This window comes from Porites lutea, chromosome 1 (genome assembly GCF_958299795.1).
Source record: "Porites lutea chromosome 1, jaPorLute2.1, whole genome shotgun sequence".
Lineage (NCBI taxonomy): Eukaryota > Metazoa > Cnidaria > Anthozoa > Scleractinia > Poritidae > Porites > Porites lutea.
Window position 1 is genome coordinate 48,864,759 of NC_133201.1, and position 20,998 is coordinate 48,885,756.

Below are 20,998 nucleotides of genomic sequence, written 5' to 3' on the forward strand. Positions count from 1 at the left end.
GCGAAACCGTTCAAAAAATTTCCAAAATCACCCATACGGCCAGCCGGTTCTCATTTCTAGTGCGAGCTGTCGGTGTGGTCGAGTGTTTGAAGGAACTTTAATAGAGTTACGCTTCAACATAATAACGAGTTTATTATTGTTATTTTTTTGTTATTTAATGGTTTCAGTTATAACGATGTGTAATCTTATAAAGCTTTTGATACGCGCGACCTTTTTTTAAAGTACTCCTGCAAGCGATGTTCATGAACGATGAAAACAAACGCCACGGACGAGCGATTAAAATTGCAAGAGAGACTACTAACAATCAGTAAAAGAAAGATAATTCGGTGAAACATTTACAGAGACAACAATTTTCATTCACGAAGACAAGTATTAAAGTGTCTCTAAAAATTCTGAAACTTTAATCTTAAAAGTTAATTATGTTTTACTTTAATTTCAGCCGGCCTCCTGGTGTTTGCTTTTTTCAAAGATGCCACTCCCAGGGGCACCCAACGGGAAATTTTGAGAAAAAGACCTAAAAACAACAACAAAGCGTGAATAAAGTTTTCTGAGACTATTTTAAGCATTTTGGGAGATTGCTGGAAAAAAATTATCTGTTCCTCACTCCCAGCAAGACTGATGGAAGAGTTCCCAGCGAGCAACCTTACAACCTGCAACCTGACTTACTGGGAAGTTTCATAGGGCACAATTCAGATCTTGAGTGGTAAGTAACCCATACAAATAACCCGTAGCAGCTATTCTAGACTTCAAATCCCCTCTGACACCCTGAATTATCTTTTTCCCAGCAACACTTTCCTTCCAAGGACTATTATTTCTTTCACATCTCCCAGCCAGCAAAAATGTGCCTGAAGAACAGATACTTTGAGGAACAGATCCATTGGGTGCCCTTGCACTCCTCGAAGCATGAACTTGAAAACGCTCAAAGTTTTCTTTCAAAAGCCAAATTTATACCTAAATACTCTTCGGAACGTTTTCTTTCTATTTGCGGTGAGAAAATATATTTGAAGGCCTTTTAAAGTTCTGTAAGCTTACCGTAAAATTCCGAAAATTAGCCACGGGGCTTTTATTTTTCAAAGGCCCTTTTTGAGGAGCTTATTTTTGGAGGGGCTTATCTATGGAGGGAAATTTGCGTTTCAAAATCGATTGGGCTAGCCTTACAGTTGAAGGTAAATTTTACCGTTTTTGCTTTGTTTTACTTTGTATTTGAAGGCAATATTCCAAGAACAATCCCTCGGGGGTTTATATTTGGAGGGGCGATTTAACGGAGGGTTTTTCGCGTTACCGGTTTGGGGGGCTTATATTTGGAGGGGCTTATACATGGAGGGGCTTATTTTCGGAATTCTACGGTATATCAAACCTGATACTGGGTCAGATCATTGACTCAAATCTTACAAACGTGCATAAACTTGGTGCATAAACTGTGCTCGACTTCGTGAAATTAGATATAACAAAAACAAACATCAGATAAAATAATTACTCAGGCTTACCATTCGAGATTCAGTTCCTGAAAGATATCAAGGAAGGCCACAGTTGCTTGAGACTTTTAAGCCCTCTACGCATTGAGCAAGGTGAAAAACGAAAACGATGCAATCCGAAATCGGATAACCGAATTTTGACAAGCGACGCATTTCTCAACCAAAGACCCAATAAACAAGCCAGCTATAACAGAAGACTCTTGACAGCAGCTGTATTTCATTTTGTACATCCAGTGGAAAAGACAGTTAATAAACAAATTGCTTGATGCTGCATAAATTTTCCGCGTGAACTCACCTGTCAATTTTTGACCAATCAGAGTATAAAAATTGGACGTAGAGCGCGACCAACGCGTGACCATAGTAAGAAAAGGTCTTCCCCGCCTGTATTTTTAAAAAACTGGCTGAATTTTCGCGTCCGAGGCCAGTTTGAAATCAAAATCTTAACAGTCCAAAACCATAGTGACATAAACACAATTTATTTCATATGAATAATTAGAAAAAATAAACTTGAGCCTACGATCATTTGAAACTGGTAATTTGTCAGCGGATAACTTCAAAAATACTCGACCTCGATGGGTCGACACTTGAGCCCGCGGTACGGTGAGATGACACTGGTCAGCGGATACCATGTTTTGACAGCTATCAATTGATCACAACATTGACGTGCAATTAGTTTTCTCTTGGGCTCCCAAACTAGCTAGAAAATGTCAGAGTAAACATTGGTTTCCCTGTGGTTGATTTTTGTTGTGTTTAAGTAAGTTGCCGGGATCTCTGTAAAGCGAGCCAGCCCGGCTCATGTAATCAGCCCCTGGGTTCTACAGGCATATTTTACGCCCTCCCCCTTGGCCTCACCGACTTTTGAAAGCCCCCGGGCACACACAAAATTTCAGCCCCCATCAACATCTTCATACCCCCTTTTCTATAAAAAAATTTCCCTTATCCATGTTCTCTCCAAACAAATATTTCCAAAAATAAGCGAAAAACAATCCTAAACAGAAAGCTTTACAACCTTTAAAATAAGTACAAGTGTGTTCCCCCCTCCGGTTTTCGACTATTGAAAAAACTTTTCACAACCACCACTTTATTTCAACATACTCTAACTACACTATCCCTTCATAACCAAATTAGCACTTCCACAACTACCTCACTTCAACACCTAAAATCACTTTTACCTCCCAAAAAAGTTATTTTTTGTTACTTCATATTCAACTCTACGAGAAACAAGTTTTACTGATTAACTAACTACAGCCATTAAATACCAAATCACGTCCAGTATAACTCCACGCCTTCAACTTCACGCATCTCAACCAATCCCTAAAATATACAACGCTACTGCACTACGCACAAATCCCTAATACACATAAAAAATTCACACACGCGTTGTACATCGACGCCTAAAAATACGCTCCCATGCACAGCGTCTTGTTTTTAAAGGTTTCAGTTTAAAGAAAGTCTAATTCCTGAGACGTCCGCATTTTGAAGTCGTTCAGTTTTAAACGTCCTCAAGTCGACGCGTGACTGCTTCAAAGCAAGTAATGCAGAATATTTGTTGGCTTCACACCAGAAGCGAAGGTAGTTTCAAGCAAGCACTTGATTCAAGTGCACTTGGAAATCTTAAGTCGCTCTGTAGAAAATATGGCTTCATACTCGTTGACAAAGTGTATTACTCGAAGTAAAAGCTGTCAATCTCTCCGTTCATTAGAATCTTACAACCGCTCCACGTGCACATCGTGCACATGGCTTCTATTTCCTATGGGTCAAGAGTGTTCTCAAGTGTGGTGTAACCCATACTTGGCGCCGAACTTCGTCTTCTCTGAACTACGAACGTTTCCATGGCCACCAAGTAAAGTTGAAGTCGGTACATTATACCCCTTCACACACAAAGTAGGCGCCAAGCACACTTCACATTATACTTTAAAAGCTCTAGTTTGAAGCCAACAATTTTAATGGCGACTGATGAGTTCTCTCTGGACAACACTGAATAAAAGTGTGCGGACCTCTCCGGAGACCCACTTCCTATTAATTTTATCTAATTTAATTTTCAAGAGTTTAATTGGTCTAAATATAACTGGTGAAATTCTCAGATCCTGAGGGCTAGACTGGGCACTTACTTCTCTGTCCCATTTGATTATTCGCTCTTGGTTGATAATAATTAATTCTCTAAGGATTTTTACCAGTGATAAAAAAGACTTCATGGATTCTTCCCCAGATAGTTTCCCAGAATGTTTGTTGTTATGCTCTGAAACGTAACATCAGTGTGACACGGCACAACTGTAGTTGAATTACAATTGGTTGGTTGGTAATTTGTTATCAAACAGTGAAAATACGTCAGGATTTTTGTAAACTCCACTCTAAAAACACGACAGGTACAACAGTGACGGTTTACAAAACAAAACCGTTTAGCTTCGATCGTTTGCTTGCGTTGCGTTCAACAGTGTTTTACTTGGAGGATTTTTTAAAAACATACATGGGTAGCGAGAAACCAGAGAAACAGGACAATAAAAATACAAGGTAAGATCGATCAATATTGCACAGTGTCTTGCAGTTTCAGTGAGAGCATCGCTGCCGAAGGAATTTCGCGATATCAAGGTGTGGTGAGTTATGAAATGTAAATTGCCACACAAAAAAGTAATAACAATATTTTGATATCCGGCTCACAGTGTGCTCAAAGCGCATTTTCTTCAGTTGTCTTTGTAAGGGAAGCAACAGCAAAACTCTTATGGTGGGAAAAATTTCACAACTGACGCAAATTTTCCTCATGGTTATAGTTTAGACTACCATTCAGATTCATCAAGGTGTGGTAACCAACAACCGAGTGTTATATTTCATCAAATTTTCACGATATTGCTTTAAATTCGCAAATTTTTCTGATAAATGCAAAAATGAAGCGAAAGATACCTTAAACGTGACCTTTAACTGATAATAACTTGACTATAGAGAGAAATACAGTTTGTACTTAAAAAGGGAAGGGCAAAAGGAAAAAAAATAACACAACAAAAAATACACTAACAGCCAAAGAACGAACGAAAAAAAAAGAAGGAAAGAAAAATGAGGTTTGCAATCCTGGCACTGTCCTGATTTCTTTGTTGGGGAGGGGGGGGGGGGAGGGGTTGTTGTTGGGTTCGTTTCTTTGACTTGATGATAAGCAGTAACAAACAACGAAAGCTTGCCTTTTTGAATTTCTATCCCGCTTCCCGTCCATCGTAGAGATCCCGCTTCCCACCCTTTCTTCTCCCGTCTCCCGTACCCCTCCCGCTCCCTGTTCTCCCGGGCTCCCGCCCCCGCCACTTCTTTGGCTACCTGGACTTTCCTCAGCCCACCCCCACCCCCTTGCACTTGCTGTCCATAAATCCCCCACGATTTATGCTCAACGAAATCTCTGACGTAAAAATGGGGTCCCCGTGAATAGACTAGACCCCGAGCAGTCTCTAGCTGCAGCAGGCAAGCACGAGCGGCCGCGCGTGCTGGCCAGCACGCGCTAAAATGTTCTCTTATGATGTCAGCTCAAAAAATTGGTTTAGTTAGCTTAGTTGGGTTTTCTGACATGCAAAGTTGTACTTGCGTACGTCTTGTTGTCCGGCGAGCATTTTACCGAAAAATGTCTTTCAAACGGTAAGCTAAAGTTACCAAAATAAGCCTTATATATACTTTTTCTATTTTTTGCCATTCCACCAGGTTTAGCGAGCGACCTTATTAGCTGGCAATATTTTATTAATATTAAAAAATAATAAGAAATAAGGTCACGATACAACATTTTTTATTGTCCAAAGATTAACTTACCTATTGTTTGTTTTGTCGTGCAATCTTTTCCGCGTGACCGACCATAGGTTTTCGAAGGTTGGAGCTGCAAATCATACATACAGTTTGTCAGCGATCCAGACCTCAGGAATAGCTAAAATGTCGGGTTTAAGGCACGTCCACAAGATTCCCACAATCAGAGGCACTGATATCATTAGAGATCCGCGACTTAACAAGGTAGTGTACGTCAAATTAATATTCCAACGACAACTCAGGGGACGTCCGTACGCGCTTGAGCGCACGTCTTTCTTTTACTAGTACGTCTTTCATGATCATTTGTTGCTCATGCCCAATGTGATGTTGAGCGATTGTCGCACATTTTATTTTGCACAACTGTGGCTTTTTGTGACACGAAGAATACCGCTTTTACTCCTTGTATCGAAAAAGATGTATTTGTTTTCTGTTCAGGGATTAATCTGTTTGGAACTGCTTCGTGGTTTATTCTTGTTTGTTTGTTTTACGTCGTCCCGCGGGTAGTGGGGCGACCAATTAACTTTTGAGTCGGTGTATGGGTGATTTGGTTTGGGTAAGATTTTTTTTCTCCAAACCTCTGGTGCTAGAAATTTTTTCCCCGACAAACAACGGTGTAAGATGTTTTTTCTAGGATAAAGAGCCATAAAAGATTAATTTGTTTTTCAGCGTTGGAAAACAGTCTGCCGGAGTATTTTTTCTGAAATCACTCATACCACCCCCCCCCCCCCCCCCGCCTAAAAAGTCGAATGGTCGGCCCCTTATAAATATACATTTGTTTGGTTCAATAAATAACTGTACATCTGAGTGGAACCAGATTGAGCTTATTAATTAAACAGGCATATATATTGAAGACAATGGTCCCGATTGAAAGAAACCTTGTTAAAAAGGGTGGCAGTTACAAGTTTCTCGTAAAGTTCTGAAATGGCCTCTGCATTGATCAAACTTGTATGTGTGAATAGTTGTTTGAGAAACATGTGCAACAGCTTCCCTGCTTTTTCCCTTGGTCCAACTCCTTTAAGGAGGGTCCTCATAGGGTTCTCAAGTCCCGTAACCCCGACCCAAATTTTCGTTCAATATCCCATAATCCCGAGGGATATTTTCGGCATCCAGCATCCTGTGTACACTTTTAGTCTTGAATCTTGCCCCCGTTTCGCTCTGAAATCCCGAATCCTGTCCTGTCAAATAATACAAATCCCAGGACCTGAAAAACCTATTGGGGACCCTCTTTATGACCCTGTTTATAACTATGGAGAAAAGGGACCAATTTTGGTTTCTGGGAAACTACCCACCTACCCCTCCCCTAAGCCATCATTTTGCCCTAAGTGAGAAGTAAGTGTTAATGTTAGCTTAGGGGAGGAGTAGGTGGGCAGTTTCCCAGAAACCTGAATTGATGGGAGAAAAGTCCCAGGTAAAGAGGGTAACCCTCCTAACAGAGTCAACTTAATTAATAATTAATGAATGAGGCTGAGTATCTTATGAAGAATTATGGAGATCGAGGAGGGTGTTATCTGACAGGACTATTTTGTCAAAAAATGGGAATTTTGATGGCCGGTACATTATAAAAGTCTTCATATAATGTTATAACATTGAATTATAACATCCCTGTTATAATTCATGGGATGGTGGACTGGATGATGGTGGGGCTGAGGGTTCTTCAGAAGAGACAGTCTCCAGATTTTGTATCTCCAGAGGTTGGCATCACTGCGTCTTATGACTGCATTAATAGACAAGAAAACTTCCTAGTTTAGTGATTTATTCGTATTAAGAGGATGGTACATCAGTATAATTAAGCACTGAGTTAAAATGAAACTAGTGTAAAGGGGGTACCATTTTTCAATGGAAGGTATATGCAAGGGGTACCTTGTCTGTCAAAAATGGTATATAAAAAGGTAAGGAGTTGGAGCTTGGAAGCAGCAGAGGCTAGCCCATATAAAACTTTGTTGAATTCACCACCCCTCCCCCACCCCACCCCCACCCCCACCCCCACCCCCTGTTGCTTTAACACCCTTAGGGCGACTGAGTTGATAAAACCAAATAATTAAGTTTCAAATTGAACCTCTCATGGGTTCCTACCCATCCTGCTATCTATCCAGAGGCCACACCTTAGTTTGTAGTACCCAGGCGTGGAGAGGTAAAGTACATTGAATTTCCCAAAATGGCTGCAGCAGTAGCTTTGTAAAAAACTTTATTATTGTTTGGCAACTTATTTTTGTTATAGGGAACAGCGTTCACTCTAGAAGAACGACAAATCCTTGGAATTCATGGCCTTCTTCCTCCACGCATTTCCACCCTAGAGATCCAGTGCAAGAGAACCTATGCAGAACTACAGAGAAAAGTTGATGATCTTCAGAAGTATATCATGCTTATGGCTCTTCTTGAGAGGAATGAGTCATTATTCTTCAAACTGTTGATGGATCATACTGAAGAGCTGATGCCCATTGTCTATACTCCAACAGTGGGGCTTGCTTGTCAGAAATATGGCATGATTTTTAGGAAACCCAGAGGTCTATTTGTTTCTATCCATGACCTTGGACATGTTGAAGAGCTTGTAGGCAACTGGCCTGTTGAAGATGTCAAGGTACATTGTAAGCCCGCTCTATGGACAACAGCTTAGTATGGACACCTGTACATATAATGGACAGTTCCATTTGTACTCACACTGAAAAATCACCTATATTTTCTCCAGAAGTAACCCACTTTATACAGACACCCATATAATTCAGACACCATGGCATGTCCCCTTGGCATCCGTTTTGACCTGGGGTTTACTGAATAAAATTATTTATTCACAGAAACAATGCCCATTGCAAGGCCAAGGGAAGACAGCAATCAAAGAGTATTAGCTTAAGGAGACCATTGAAATTCAATCTCAGGCTCAAACTCTCAACAGCGACCAGTCTCAAACTTTCAGTCTTATATATAGCGAACCATTATAAGTTATTTGTCATGTGAGCCAACTGATGAAATATGACAATTTTAAGTGATTTTTCGAGAAAGGTGCTGTAATGATGCTTAAAGCTTGAGAGAAATACATGTTTTTCTTTGACTCCAAATAACTTCATTATGGAATTTGGATTAGGAAAAGCAAAGCTATGTGTGTATAGTGCGATTGTTTCTTTTCATCATAATTATCAACTCCATTGATTGTTATGTCACTTTCCATGCACCAACACTGCAGTACCCCAGGGCTACTCCTAAGTTGTGTTTTTGTCTTTGAAATTTATAGGCCATTGTAATGACAGATGGAGAACGCATACTTGGTTTAGGTGATCTTGGTTGCTGTGGAATGGGGATACCTGTTGGCAAGCTTGCTCTCTACACAGTTTGCAGTGGAATTGATCCAAGAGTGTGTCTACCTGTCATGATTGATGTAGGAACTAATAACCAGGTCAGACAACAACTTAATATTTCAGCTGTAAAAAATTTTATCAGTTTTCGAATTTTGTCCATGTGTAATGCTCCAAAAAATATCCTCACACCAGCCACCACTGAAGGTTATTGGGTGGAGGCCCCACCCCATCTTCCTGCTGGCAACCATCTCATTTCAGGTATTTTCCTTTGATAACTTTCTCCTTTTTCCGCCTTCTTGGAATTTCTGATGATGGCCTCCATGGGACCAATATGGTGGATATTTTCTGAAACAACAAAATATGAAAAGGTGCAAATTGTGTCAGCCAGTATATGTTCTTTTCCCTCTAGCAAGTAAGACCTATGCATATTTATGCATAATTGTAAAGTTGAGCAGTATAACATTAATTTCTAATGATCTTCATTCCCCTCTGAAGGCCTTGTTAGATGATCCCTTGTATATTGGAGTGCCACAGAAACGAGTGACTGGCAAGCCTTATGATGACTTAATTGATGAATTCATCAATGCTGCTACTAATAGGTAATTTGACCTAGTAAACTATTTAATTTTAATTAACTTGCAAAATAAACAGACATGTCATCTTAAACTGTACACAGTTGCTATGGAAGATTTGAGCATGTAAGCATCTTTTTGTCTTGTGTAGGTATGGGGAGTCTGTTTTGATCCAGTTTGAGGATTTTGGAAATCACAATGCCTTCAGATTCCTGGAGAAGTACAGAAACCAAATTTGTACTTTCAATGATGATATACAAGGTAATTTAACAGATAGCCTAAAACAGTTACAGATTTTATCTATATCCTATAAAACGTTTTAAAATTGTTTTGTAACCACTGATTTGGTCGCTATGAGGATGCATTTCCCGCAAACATACATCCATGGCCTTTTGTGCCATTCTTTCAAATTTCTTTCGGAAGAACAGTGAACTCAAAACGACCCACAATTCCTTTCTGGATTGTCGTGTGCACTTTTCCCGACAACCTGTGTAGCCATCACAGAGGGTTTATTGGGTTGAGTCCCCTTCCTGGCTGCACTGTGGTAATCTCTGTGGTAAAGACCCCTCTTTCCTTCAGAAATCCCAAAGACGCATCTTATAGGGGTGTGGAATTTGTAGCTGTATGTTACTTATGTTAAACTTTAATTTCAGGTACAGCATCTGTCACAGTCGCTGGTCTTCTTGCTGCACTGCGAATCACCAAGAACAAGCTAGCAGATCACAAATTTCTCTTTCAAGGTGCAGGGGAGGTAAGGGACTCTGACACGGATTACCGTAAAATTCCGAAAATAAGCCCCTCCAAATATAAGCCGCCCAGACCAGTAACGCAAAAAACCCTCCGTTAAATCGACCCTCCAAATATGAGTCCCCCGGGGGCTTGAACTCGGATAATTGCCCTCAAATACAAAGTAAAACAAAGCAAAAACGGTAAATTTGCTTCCAGCTATAAGGCTAGCCCAATCGATTTTGAGACGCAAACTTCCCGCCGTAGATAAGCCCCTCCGAATATAAGCCCCTCAAAAAGGGCCTTTGAAAAATATAAGCCCCGGGGCTTATTTTCGGAATTTTACGGTAATTGCACAATACCTGACTACTCATAAGGTATACATCTAAAACGGTGACTATATGGCTACACAGCTAAGTGTTTACGTCCTCTATAATTCGTCACATTGGAAAGCTTCACGTTGTAATAGTGCAGTGACAGGACGGCAAAAAAAATGTACACGAAAGCGTGATCATGCGCGTGCAGAGTTGTTGTTTTGCTTATTCAAACTGTTGCTTTTTTGACGTCCCCGTTACTGTTACCCTCGGAGTTGTTTAAACTCTCTAGTAAGTGCATGGATACACGGCTACCTGCGGGCATATAGCCACGAAGCCACTCAGTAACGTGGCCGCTTTGGGGGGGGGGGGGGGGGGCTTTGGTTCACTTACTCCGAACGTTTGCATAATCCCGTTTCCCGAGAAATTAGACATTTTTATTGCTATTTTTTTTGGTCATTGCAAGTGAATTAAGTCCCAAAAGGTTATATTGACTACTTCGAGATTCACTACTCTTGTAATTTTACACTAATGGTCACTAATGGCTTGTTTTCTTCAGGCTGCCATTGGTATTGCTGATCTGCTTGTTCTAGCCATGGTCAAGGAGGGATTGTCACATGATGAGGCCAAGAGCAAGATATGGTTGGTGGATTCCAGAGGACTTGTTGTTAAGGTAGGGTAACATACTTTTCAATGGGTACGTTACCACTTGGGAAAGTCGCGCTGCGAAAGGCATTCACTTTGACGTACTGGCATTCACGCCAAAGGTTCAGCCATTTCCCGTGTACTCTTACAGTTAGAGCGGGTAAAGCTAGAATCGCTATCGCTTCGTGCGACTCTGCGGTTTGTTTGTGCTTAGCAGCCTCCCTCCTGCAACTTAGTTACACACTAATCTCTATAATAGCCTTGTCTGCATACGGGTGACGAATTAGGACTCTTGCCTCTCACACAGCCGTTTTTGCCTCGTCAGGTAACCCGATCTCGAAATATGAGCATCGGCGAACGTCGGCGTTGTTGCGTAACATTCGAAATATAAGGATTTGTATGGGGAAAAACCTATCGTTTCTGTAACCTACGAAAATGAAAGGATTTCAATAAAAAACAGCTTACCTTACTTAAAATGTGTGTTACGTCTCTCCTGTGTGGTTCACGGGCCGATTTATGGTTGTTTTATGGGTTTTTATGTAAACCTTTATATAGAGAGAAAACCGTTTACATAAAAACCCATAAAACGGCCATAAATCGACCCGTGGACCACACAGGAGAGACGTAACACACACTTAAAGTAAGGTACATAGGAAAAAATAACAGATTCCCATTTTTGGATGTTTTAGGGTATTTAAAGAATACCCACAAAAATCCCAAATTTGGAAGAGTGAGACAAGTCCCAACCAGGGAACTTGGTTGGGAATTCCCTGGTTGGGACTTGTCTCACTTTGCCAAATTTGGGATTTTTATGGGTATTCTTTAAATACCCTAAAATATTCAAAAATGGGAATCCGTTATTTTTTCCTGTGGTAAGCTGTTTTTTATTGAAATCCTTTCATTTTCGTAGGTTACAGAAACGATAGGTTTTTTTCCCATACAAATCCTTATATTTCGAATGTTACGCAACAATGCCGATGCTCGCCGATGCTCCAATTTCGAGCTTGGGTTAACTGTGGACTCCCTTGATTTAAGCCAGGAGCACGAGGTTGGTCAATCACTCGTATGATTACAGACCAAATTGGACTGCACTCAGTCCTGTAGCAATATTATAAATAAATAAAAAGTTTCATAAAACAGCTTTAAGAGCTAAACCGTTGCTTTGCCTGAGTAGCATTAACCATTTTTGCCAGAAACGTTTTAAAATAGCAATGATGGATGACCACTCCTTACGTTTAAATTGCAAAGAAAATTGCGTTCTGTATTATTTAATCGAAACTTCCCTCCTCAGGATCGTCCAGTCGGAGGATTAAATGAACAGAAACTGAAATATGCTCATGAAACGGAGCACATCAGTACCCTTGCAGAAGTTGTCAAAAACGTTAAACCAACTGCGATTATTGGTAAGATTTTGCAACCTTTTTTCTTACGAGGAGTATCAAACGCTTCGTTCTCAGCACCGGAAACCAGTCGTTTCGTTTCGAACTTATCAGTGAAATTGCACAAAATTTTTGATCACTTTAGTATAGTTTGCTGGTGAACAAGAAAAACATTTGAGGTGGATAGTACGTGAAACTATTTACTCCTCGACTGAATAAACTTTTATAGAAACGACATCGAATTAAATGACTTGTATCGAAACCACTGGCAACCTCAGCGCGACTTCTCATCTGCCTGTCTCACAAGAACGTTCACGTTTTCCTAATTCGCTACCAGCTTGGCTGCCTATACGTTATCTGCTAATTAGAGTTTACGCTTGAAACTGTGTCGTTATTTAGTTAGCCTTGTCAAACTCTCGATCAGTGCAGACGAGCGAAAAAAGCGGGCGAGCAACGAAGAGGAGAGCAAGAGAAAAACTGCGTGAAGGGAGAAAAGGAGAGCCTGTAAGCATCTTTTTAAATACCTCAGTCTACTCACTTCTTCGCTCACTCCCAGAAAAACTGTTTATCGTGTCAAAATGTAAAAGTGTGCGGTGTATGACTGTTTCCAACGCTCGCCATGTTTGGCCGACTCTTCACTCGTGAAGGCAGGTGATCGATCTAAGTGTTGACGTAAACTGCCAAAATTGACCAATGGTAGGGTATTCCAGGAGCTAGTGGATCGGAATGAGGTATTGAAAACAATACAGGCTCCACTTATCCGTCTCTTCCTAGCCCACCCGCAGTGTTCGCTTAATAATTAACAATTATTCCCCGAGCCCGAATGGGCTATTGACTCAGAGGCCATGAGGGCGAAAGAAATAATTGTTTTAGTAAAATCCAACTAGTTGGTCAAAAATATCGACAACAAAAAAATTTTAGCTAGTTAAAGCCAGACTTTAATTCTTTTTTGCCGCCAAAAAGCCCGCGCTTTTCGCTACTAGTGGGCTATAACATACAGCCTAAAAGTAGCTCAACCAATCAGGACGCAGCATTGATAATAGACCACTAGTTGGATTTTACTAATATTCGATACGCTTTTCCTACTATCTTGGAGCCTGTAATAGGCTACTATTGAGTTCAATTGCACTATGGTGCTGTTTGGGGATGATAGTACATTGCATGTACATTGCCTAGATTGGAAATTATTACTTATGCCATTTAACCTGACTTTTTTGAAGGCGTTGCAGCCGTCGCTGGAGCATTCACTGAAGAAATCGTTAAGGCCATGGCTTCTTTTAACGACAAACCCATCATCTTTGCTCTCAGCAATCCTACATCCAAGGCTGAGTGCACTGCGGAGCAAGCTTACACCTGGACTAATGTAAGGAACCGTTCAATATTTTCGCTCTGTTAATTCTGCGCTGATGAACCCGGTTGAACTTAAACTTTTTCAGTGGTTTTACCATTTGTCCATTCACAGAGCGCTACTTTAGAAAATCCCAAAGGGCGTTTCCCAGCTACCACGCACGCATCCAACCACGCCTTTCCCGTACAAGAATTTAGACGGTTATTTACAACTTTCACGTTCCCATATCTCAATGTGTTTGCGCCACAAAGTTTTGCACAATAATTGTTTTCAATTTATCGTGGGACTAACAATCGGCCTTGAGAAACTGGAAAGAAAACTCAAGTTAAATTTTAGGGGAAAACAACTTGCTTTATGGAAAGTCGCACTCGGTTTTTCGAAATTCACGCCAATTTGAACCAAACCCAACTTCGCTAAACCAGCCAACACTATGATTTTTCAAACCTCCTGATAATTCGAATCAATTTACCTTTCCCAAGGTGACTCGAAAAATCGGGATTGCTATGTATATTCGTTGTACCGGTCACCTCTAGTGAAAAGACAACTCTATCCAAGAGACACTTATCCTGGTCCCTTGTGTGTCCCCTGAATGGAAGCTCCACAATCCACAGGGTGTCGTTTTTCCTCTTTCTCAGGGTAAGGCTGTGTATGCTAGTGGCAGTCCTTTTGCACCAGTAACTCTACCTGATGGTCGTCACTTCATACCAGGGCAAGGAAACAATTCTTACATCTTCCCGGGTGTCGCCCTAGGAGTTATATCCTGCAAAGCTCAACATGTAACCGATGAGATGTTCCTTCTTGCTGCCGAGGTATGAAACGTGTGCCTATACATGAGCTGTAAAGCTGGGCAAAGCCGAACACCAATTCCACAAAAATTGTTCAGTTTTGTTCTCTATGAATATATTTTGGCATTGAAACTACTTCCAGTCGCATATTGCAACGGAGGTAAGGATAGAGATAAATTGAAACTTGAAAAGGTTGGGTCAACTTTTTCAAGTTTATGCAATGCCTGCTAAAATCACCAAAAAATTGTCGTGGTTGCTCTCTGATGAAATTTGTTTGAGATTTTCATAACGCCGCAGTATCATACCGTATATTAAACGTGTATTACTGAAAGTTAAATGGCACTCAGCGACATGGCACAACGACAACTTCCTTAGAGGTTTCGCGTACTTGACACCAAGCGAGCCACAGGAAAACCCAACAGAGTAGTCTTGCGTTCTCTTTACGTAGAACGCAATAATGCTTGTTGTAAAAGCTGTGTAATTGCCCACTGGGTGCGTGCTACTCGAGCAACGACAAAGAAAGTAAAAATTTGGGGCTGCTGTACTGTACGTGTATTGCTTGTTTTGGACAAGAGCAATTACATGGGGGTGAACCCGTACAAAGGTGAGCTTAAGATAGCGGTTACGGCCTTACGGGGAAGGAGGAGTAGGTAAATCTTTCCTGCTGTTAAAAGGGGATATATAGAGGATATTACATGGCCGCGCGTAGATACGAAATTTCTCCTGGAGTGTTGAAAAATCGCCAAGAGAAATTTCGTATCTCCAAGCGGCCATGTAATGTTATATTTATTATATAAACACCAATGAAATTCCAAACCATTTCGCTTAAATGTTTTTTTGCTGCAAAAGTCGCGATTTGTTATGCGGCCATAGCAACGGTGATCGTTTCACATGTGAAATAACATGTTACTTTTACGTGTGAAGATATCATGTTTTCGCGGAAGCTCACCTGGTATTTCATTGACCAGTGTTAAATAATAAAGAGGATTAACACAAATGCATTGAGTAATAGATAATTAACTGAAGTTTTTACCTCCCTAGTCTCTTGCTGGCCAGGTAGCTCCATCACAGTTAGAGAAAGGCTGTCTTTACCCGCCTCTGTCGGATATCAGGGAAGTCTCATATAACATAGCCGTGGATGTCGTCAAGTTGGCTTTTTCCACTAGGTTGGTCACCATACACCCGGAACCCAGAGACAAAGAACAACTGGTGAAAAATAACCTGTACGCTCCAGATTACATGTCTTACATGCCGTCCACCTACCCCTGGCCTACTCAATAATTATGTTCTGCTGATTAAAAATTATTAATAATGCTTCTTAGTATGCAAGAGAGAAATGTGTTATTTTTTCAAGAGATGAATTAGATGCCTAGTTTTGCTCTTCTTAAGTCAAAAATAAACGTTTTGAGCAAAATAAGAGAATTTTTAATTTATAAGAGTTATCAGGGGTTTAAAGTTAGTTTTTTATCTCTAGAAATTTAACCTTTCACCACAAGCCGATTTCAACCCTTTTTAATCGTATATTTCGGTTACAGAGAGTAGACATTGTTCGATAGTCTAGTTTAGTATTAAGTGTTGAACTTTTTGCAGTCACTTGAGCAAAAATGATCTGTTAATTTTTTGACGAGGTAGAAATCACAGAATTTGGAAAAATCGCCAAATGTCTACGTCCATGTCACAATTATTTTAAATGGAATCATACATACGGATGCTTTAAAATAGTGAGAATCTATTGATGTAAATGATCATAATTATAATATATTCTCTACAAATAAATCAAGATTAAAGAGTCTTAGGTCTCCTTATTTTGAATGAACAATCAAGAGGCCTTATCCTCTAACTGCCCCGTTAATTTCGTTTCCAAATCAACTAAGATCGAATAACCTGAGGCCTTATCCTCGGTAATTTCTTACCCAAATCAAGATCGAATAGTCTCAGGACGCTTCATTTGAATGAACAAGCTGTGTGGCCTTATCTTCTGACTGGAAATGTCGTTGTCAAATCAGTGGTGGATTCAGATATTCAAGTAAATGGGGGCGCTGATGCAGACCCTAAGAAACAAGGGGGGCCCTACCGGCTCCAGTTTGGCTTAAAAATAGGGAGGGGGCCTGAGCCTCCGGCCCTACAATCATGGACAAAAGTCTTGGGACAGTTGTACAGTTCGAGCGGTTTTTAACATAATCGAAACCAGGGCGGATAAAGGTTAGGCGGTGAAACGAGCGCTCCGCTCTTCATTTAATGTGTGATGCGGAGTAGGACTGGCACGAGCGCTCTTTCCGCGCTTCCGGCGCGCTTGAAGGCCGGCGAAATTTTCCTTTTTGCAAACCGGAAATCCTATTTTCTTTCTGTAATTTTAGGCCACAATGTTAAATAGATAAATTCGTTTCATAACAATATCAATAAACAGTTTCATATGTTTGTGTCTGTACGTCTATAAGTCAAACTTGTTGGTCGTATAATGCCAAAATTTGAGTTTAATTTGAAAGTGTTGAATACCTCCTACTTCCACTAAATATCACCTAATCGTCTTTCGCCGTTTCGTTTGCAAAAGCTTAACACTTCTTAACCTCAATTTTTACATATGTTAAAGGGGGATAAATTTTATACAACATAACAAAAAATTAGATTGATATATATTGATATAGTGGCGTTGTACTTCTTCAAACTTTGCTTCTTGGGTGCAACGCGCCATGGCGATTCGCGCAATGCGTTGCAAATCCGGCAACCGCATGTAAACAAAATTTAGTGAGGTTAGTTGTAAGGTTTTTCCTCCTTTTTTCTCTCTAAAACAAAACAAGATAAACAGTAAAAACTGAGGGAAAACTAACTTTGAAGTTTCGAAGAACCAGAAAGACGTATGAGATGTTTTTTTCAAAATTAAAAAGAAGGATGATGGTGATTGAAATTAGCATAATTTAACCTTGCACGAGCTTCACGCGTTTATAAAATACACGTCATCTAGTTATAAAGCACGATTAGTTTTGCCATGGATGACATGGATGAGATTTTCCTTCGTGTTTTAAACAGTACTTAGTTGCTTTCGTTTTGGAATAACATCGACATTGGCGAGTAGCAGAACGAAAAAAAATAATTAAGTGGTAGAGTCATGGACGTAAGAAAAGAAACCCTTTGAAAGTGATGTTTGTCTACTCCAACTAAACCTCCCGCAAAAAATAGCAACGTTTGCCTCTCGGAGACAGCGTACCTGCACAAAGGAACGAGGAAGAAGTGCAAGAAAACAAATCAAGCTGCCATAATTCAGTGACAGCGGCAGTGTCTAATGTACAAACCACATCGCAAGCCCTGACCGAAGTCGAAAACAAGCGACATTTCTAAGCAGAGTCCCAGTCCACTGCATCACACCTTTTTGCTCGGACGGGCTCGTTTCACCGCCCAGCCTTTATCCGCCCTGAGCGAAACTGTCTACGCGCGCTACTAACATGTTTTTAATATAGATACCTGAATATGAATCGACAACTGTCAGACCATAGTTATTTTCCGCGATAGCCAGCTCTTCTTTTTCAGGGCTTTTCGAATGTGGCCGGAGGGCATGATGCTTGGTTTGTTTAACACTCATAAAGAGTATGCGGGAAGTAGCAGAAAGCAAAACTTTTTTAAGCGGTTAGGCAAGTCAGGCACATTTCCTGAGGAGATATATGCATGTTTTTTAGTTCTTTCGGAGAAAAGGAGCATTTTTCTGAGGGTTAGGAAAATTTCAAGGTAATTCGTTAACGGAGGAAGGTCTATGATAAATGGAATGACCCTCACTGAAGGCCCTGATTAGAAACAGCTCTGTTGACCTGCACGAGGAACAAGAACAGTTGACCAAGTACCAGCACGTGTTTTCAAAGAGTGATTGGGACCTGGGAGCAACTAACAAAGTACAGTATAACATTAATACAGGCAGTGCCACACCTATTCGGCAAAGGTCTTCCCTGTAATGGGAAAGTGAGCACGACAGGGATATAAAGCCCATGGTTTTCTCCAGTGATCTTGGTTACCAAGAAAGAGGCGAGTAAAAAGCTTTGTCTGGACCATCGTCAATTAGATTCTGTAACAGTAAAGGATGCAATTTCCCTACCACGTTTAGATGACTTCCTAGATTGTCCATCAGGTACCACGGGACGAAAAAACGGATTTACCGAACGTCAAAGGTGAAGTCAAACGCGCGATAAAGGCCACCTTTGCACACCTTTGTACAACTTTGACGCGCGACAAATGTTTACCTTTGCCCGCGGTCAAAGGCGCGTCTTCAGGCGATAAAGGCCGTTTTTGTCACGCCTTTAACCCCTACCTTTGACGCGCGTCAAAGGTATATTTCATTAGCATTTGTACCCCTATCAAAGGCGTCGTCAAATATGTCTGAGATTTAGGCCAAAGGTGTGACAAAAGCGCGGCAAAGTTATGTCTGTGATTAAAGTCAAAGGCTTGTGAAAAGTGTCGTCAAAAGTGTCTGAGCCTCAGGTCAAATGTGTGACAAAGTTGTCGTCAAATGCGTGTGAGATTTAAGTCAAAGGTTTAACAAAGGTGTTGCCAAATATGTTTGTTTTTTTCCTCCCCTCGCATCGCGCCTCTCGCTCGTCTCGCGCTTCGCGTGAATTCCTCGTTCTCCTCGCGTTTCGCGCGAATGCCGCGTTATTGCCTCGCTAGTCATAAGCGCTTGATATACAGGCTAGAATCCAACTTGAGATTTTCAGTCAAATTCAATTGCGAACTGGATACCGTTTAAAAAGGTGGACAGATAAGAGATTGAGTTCTTAATCTTATACTTTATTGTCCTAAAACCTCACTAGATGTTTAGAAAGCTGAATAATTCCGATTAAAACTTTTTTAAACGCATAAAAATGGTTTTTTAAAACATTTTCACGATTTATTGTCTAAAGTACTCAATGCAGTTTGTCAATGGACAATCATAATGACTGCCGCAAATTTTTGAAGAACTGTAAATGTTCCACATTCACGCTGTTGTCACGGACGGCAACCTGCAAAACAGTTTAAAACACTCTTTCACGAAAGCCAGTGCTAAAATCATGGTAAGTAAGAAATGTTCTTGATCAGGAGCCTATCTGTCTTGATGTTATCTTTGCGAAGATTTTCATTCTAGAGTGCTTTTGACTCTTGATGTAAGTGAAAGACAAACGCCATGTATCTAACTTCAATCTTCCTCTGTCGTGTGCTTTTTTTTCCCACTGGAGACTTATCACTTTGCCTTGTTTCTTTTATCTGTGAAATAATTGTAAAAAAATATAGAAATTTGAGATAAAAAGTTCAGTCATAGTGTTTTAAATAAATTTTTTGGCCCCACTCCCTTTTTACTACCGCTCCTTTTCTTCAGAAAATCCCCCTTTCTCTTTACCTTTATCAAAACTTAAAGACCCTGTTAAAAATGTGTAGCGAACCTAATGCTTTTGAATGGAAACATTACATTTCGTGTACATGTATTGTCATTAAGTTCGTCACCTGTGAAATTTGACGTTTGAATCGAGCCTTATTATCACGTAATAAAGTCCAGGAAAATTCAATCAAAATTTCCCTCTATGCCCAAAGCTTAAAATTAAACTAAAGAAACACTTTATATTATACCTAGCCTGCATAACAAGCGTTTCCAATCGAGTTATTGCGCGAGTTAGCCCCTCCCGGCCCCTCCTTCCTCTTTTTTTGCCCTCTTGCACAAAACTCGCGCGGAAAAGCTTGCTACGCGGCTATTTTTCTACCTTTTTAACCCCCAAAGTTATTGTCCAGTAACAATAATGAAGGGACAGCTCGGTATGTTTGAATGATTGTTATTAAATGTTGAAACATACCCACTGTAGTGGTAAAAAAATCAATGGAATATTTTAAAAATTAATTATGCAGTATGAGCCCCATTACGTATAGAATCCAGGAAATCAATAGAAAGAGATACTCACGTTCGCAAAACATCCGAAGTCTTCAAATAATCACACTTCTTTGTTTGATAAACTGCACTGAATCCTGTTCAAATAAGCTTTTGTACTTGCTTCAGTAATATGCCCATCAAAGTCTGGTACAGACATTTTTATTGAAGTACACTGTCAATGAAAAAAGATATATGTAAGTCTTATATTATTTCATTACCTGAGTAGTTCTCGCAGATAAATATAAACTGTTAGAAAAAACAGAGTTGGTTAATCTTTATGTTAGTAGGTTCTCGCATGAAGTTTTGAGTTGAATTGCATTGTGAAATATAAGCCAGGCATTACTTTTGCAGAAATGCATTAACCCTATTAAGAAAAAGGGCTTGATCTAATGTAAACTCTACTGTGATACAGAAAGATTTTTATAGTTTACTGAACCAGATTTAACGATCCGAAAAGCTCCCAAGCACGATATACACGCCTGTTCGGAGTTGGTTTCTGTAAGCTTAACATAGTAAAACAACTATGAAGTTTGAAGAAGAACTATTGCATGCACACATAGAAAAGAATGACACGTACCTTTTGAACAAGTTTGTAGTCTAAACTCTATCAGAGATAAGGGCGAAAATATTTGTTAAAAAAAAGCTGGACTGCTTCGTACAAAAAAGCAGCTTTTGTTTTCTTCAGATCTGCGTAGTTTGTTTGTTTGCGCGGGCGGAGAGAGTTTGTAGCCGCGACAATTTCGCGCCAAAAACAGGGTGACTTGCTTGGGTTCAGTCTTCCATCGTCCAGTTGTTGAGTCATTGTTTTGCGTCGC

General features: G+C 40.3%; 1 protein-coding gene across 1 annotated transcript; it reads left to right on the plus strand.

The window, feature by feature from the left end:
* Positions 1–4,947: 4,947 nt before the first annotated feature.
* LOC140953547 (NADP-dependent malic enzyme-like) lies at positions 4,948–16,097 on the plus strand. The gene is made up of 12 exons (XM_073402957.1): positions 4,948–5,087; positions 5,303–5,450; positions 7,465–7,824; positions 8,473–8,634; positions 9,032–9,135; positions 9,260–9,369; positions 9,762–9,859; positions 10,708–10,821; positions 12,085–12,196; positions 13,393–13,535; positions 14,156–14,329; positions 15,347–16,097. Exons 1-12 carry the CDS (start codon positions 4,969–4,971, stop codon positions 15,584–15,586), a joined length of 1,884 nt encoding a protein of 627 aa, XP_073259058.1. The 5' UTR covers positions 4,948–4,968; the 3' UTR covers positions 15,587–16,097.
* The last annotated feature ends 4,901 nt before the right edge of the window (positions 16,098–20,998 follow it).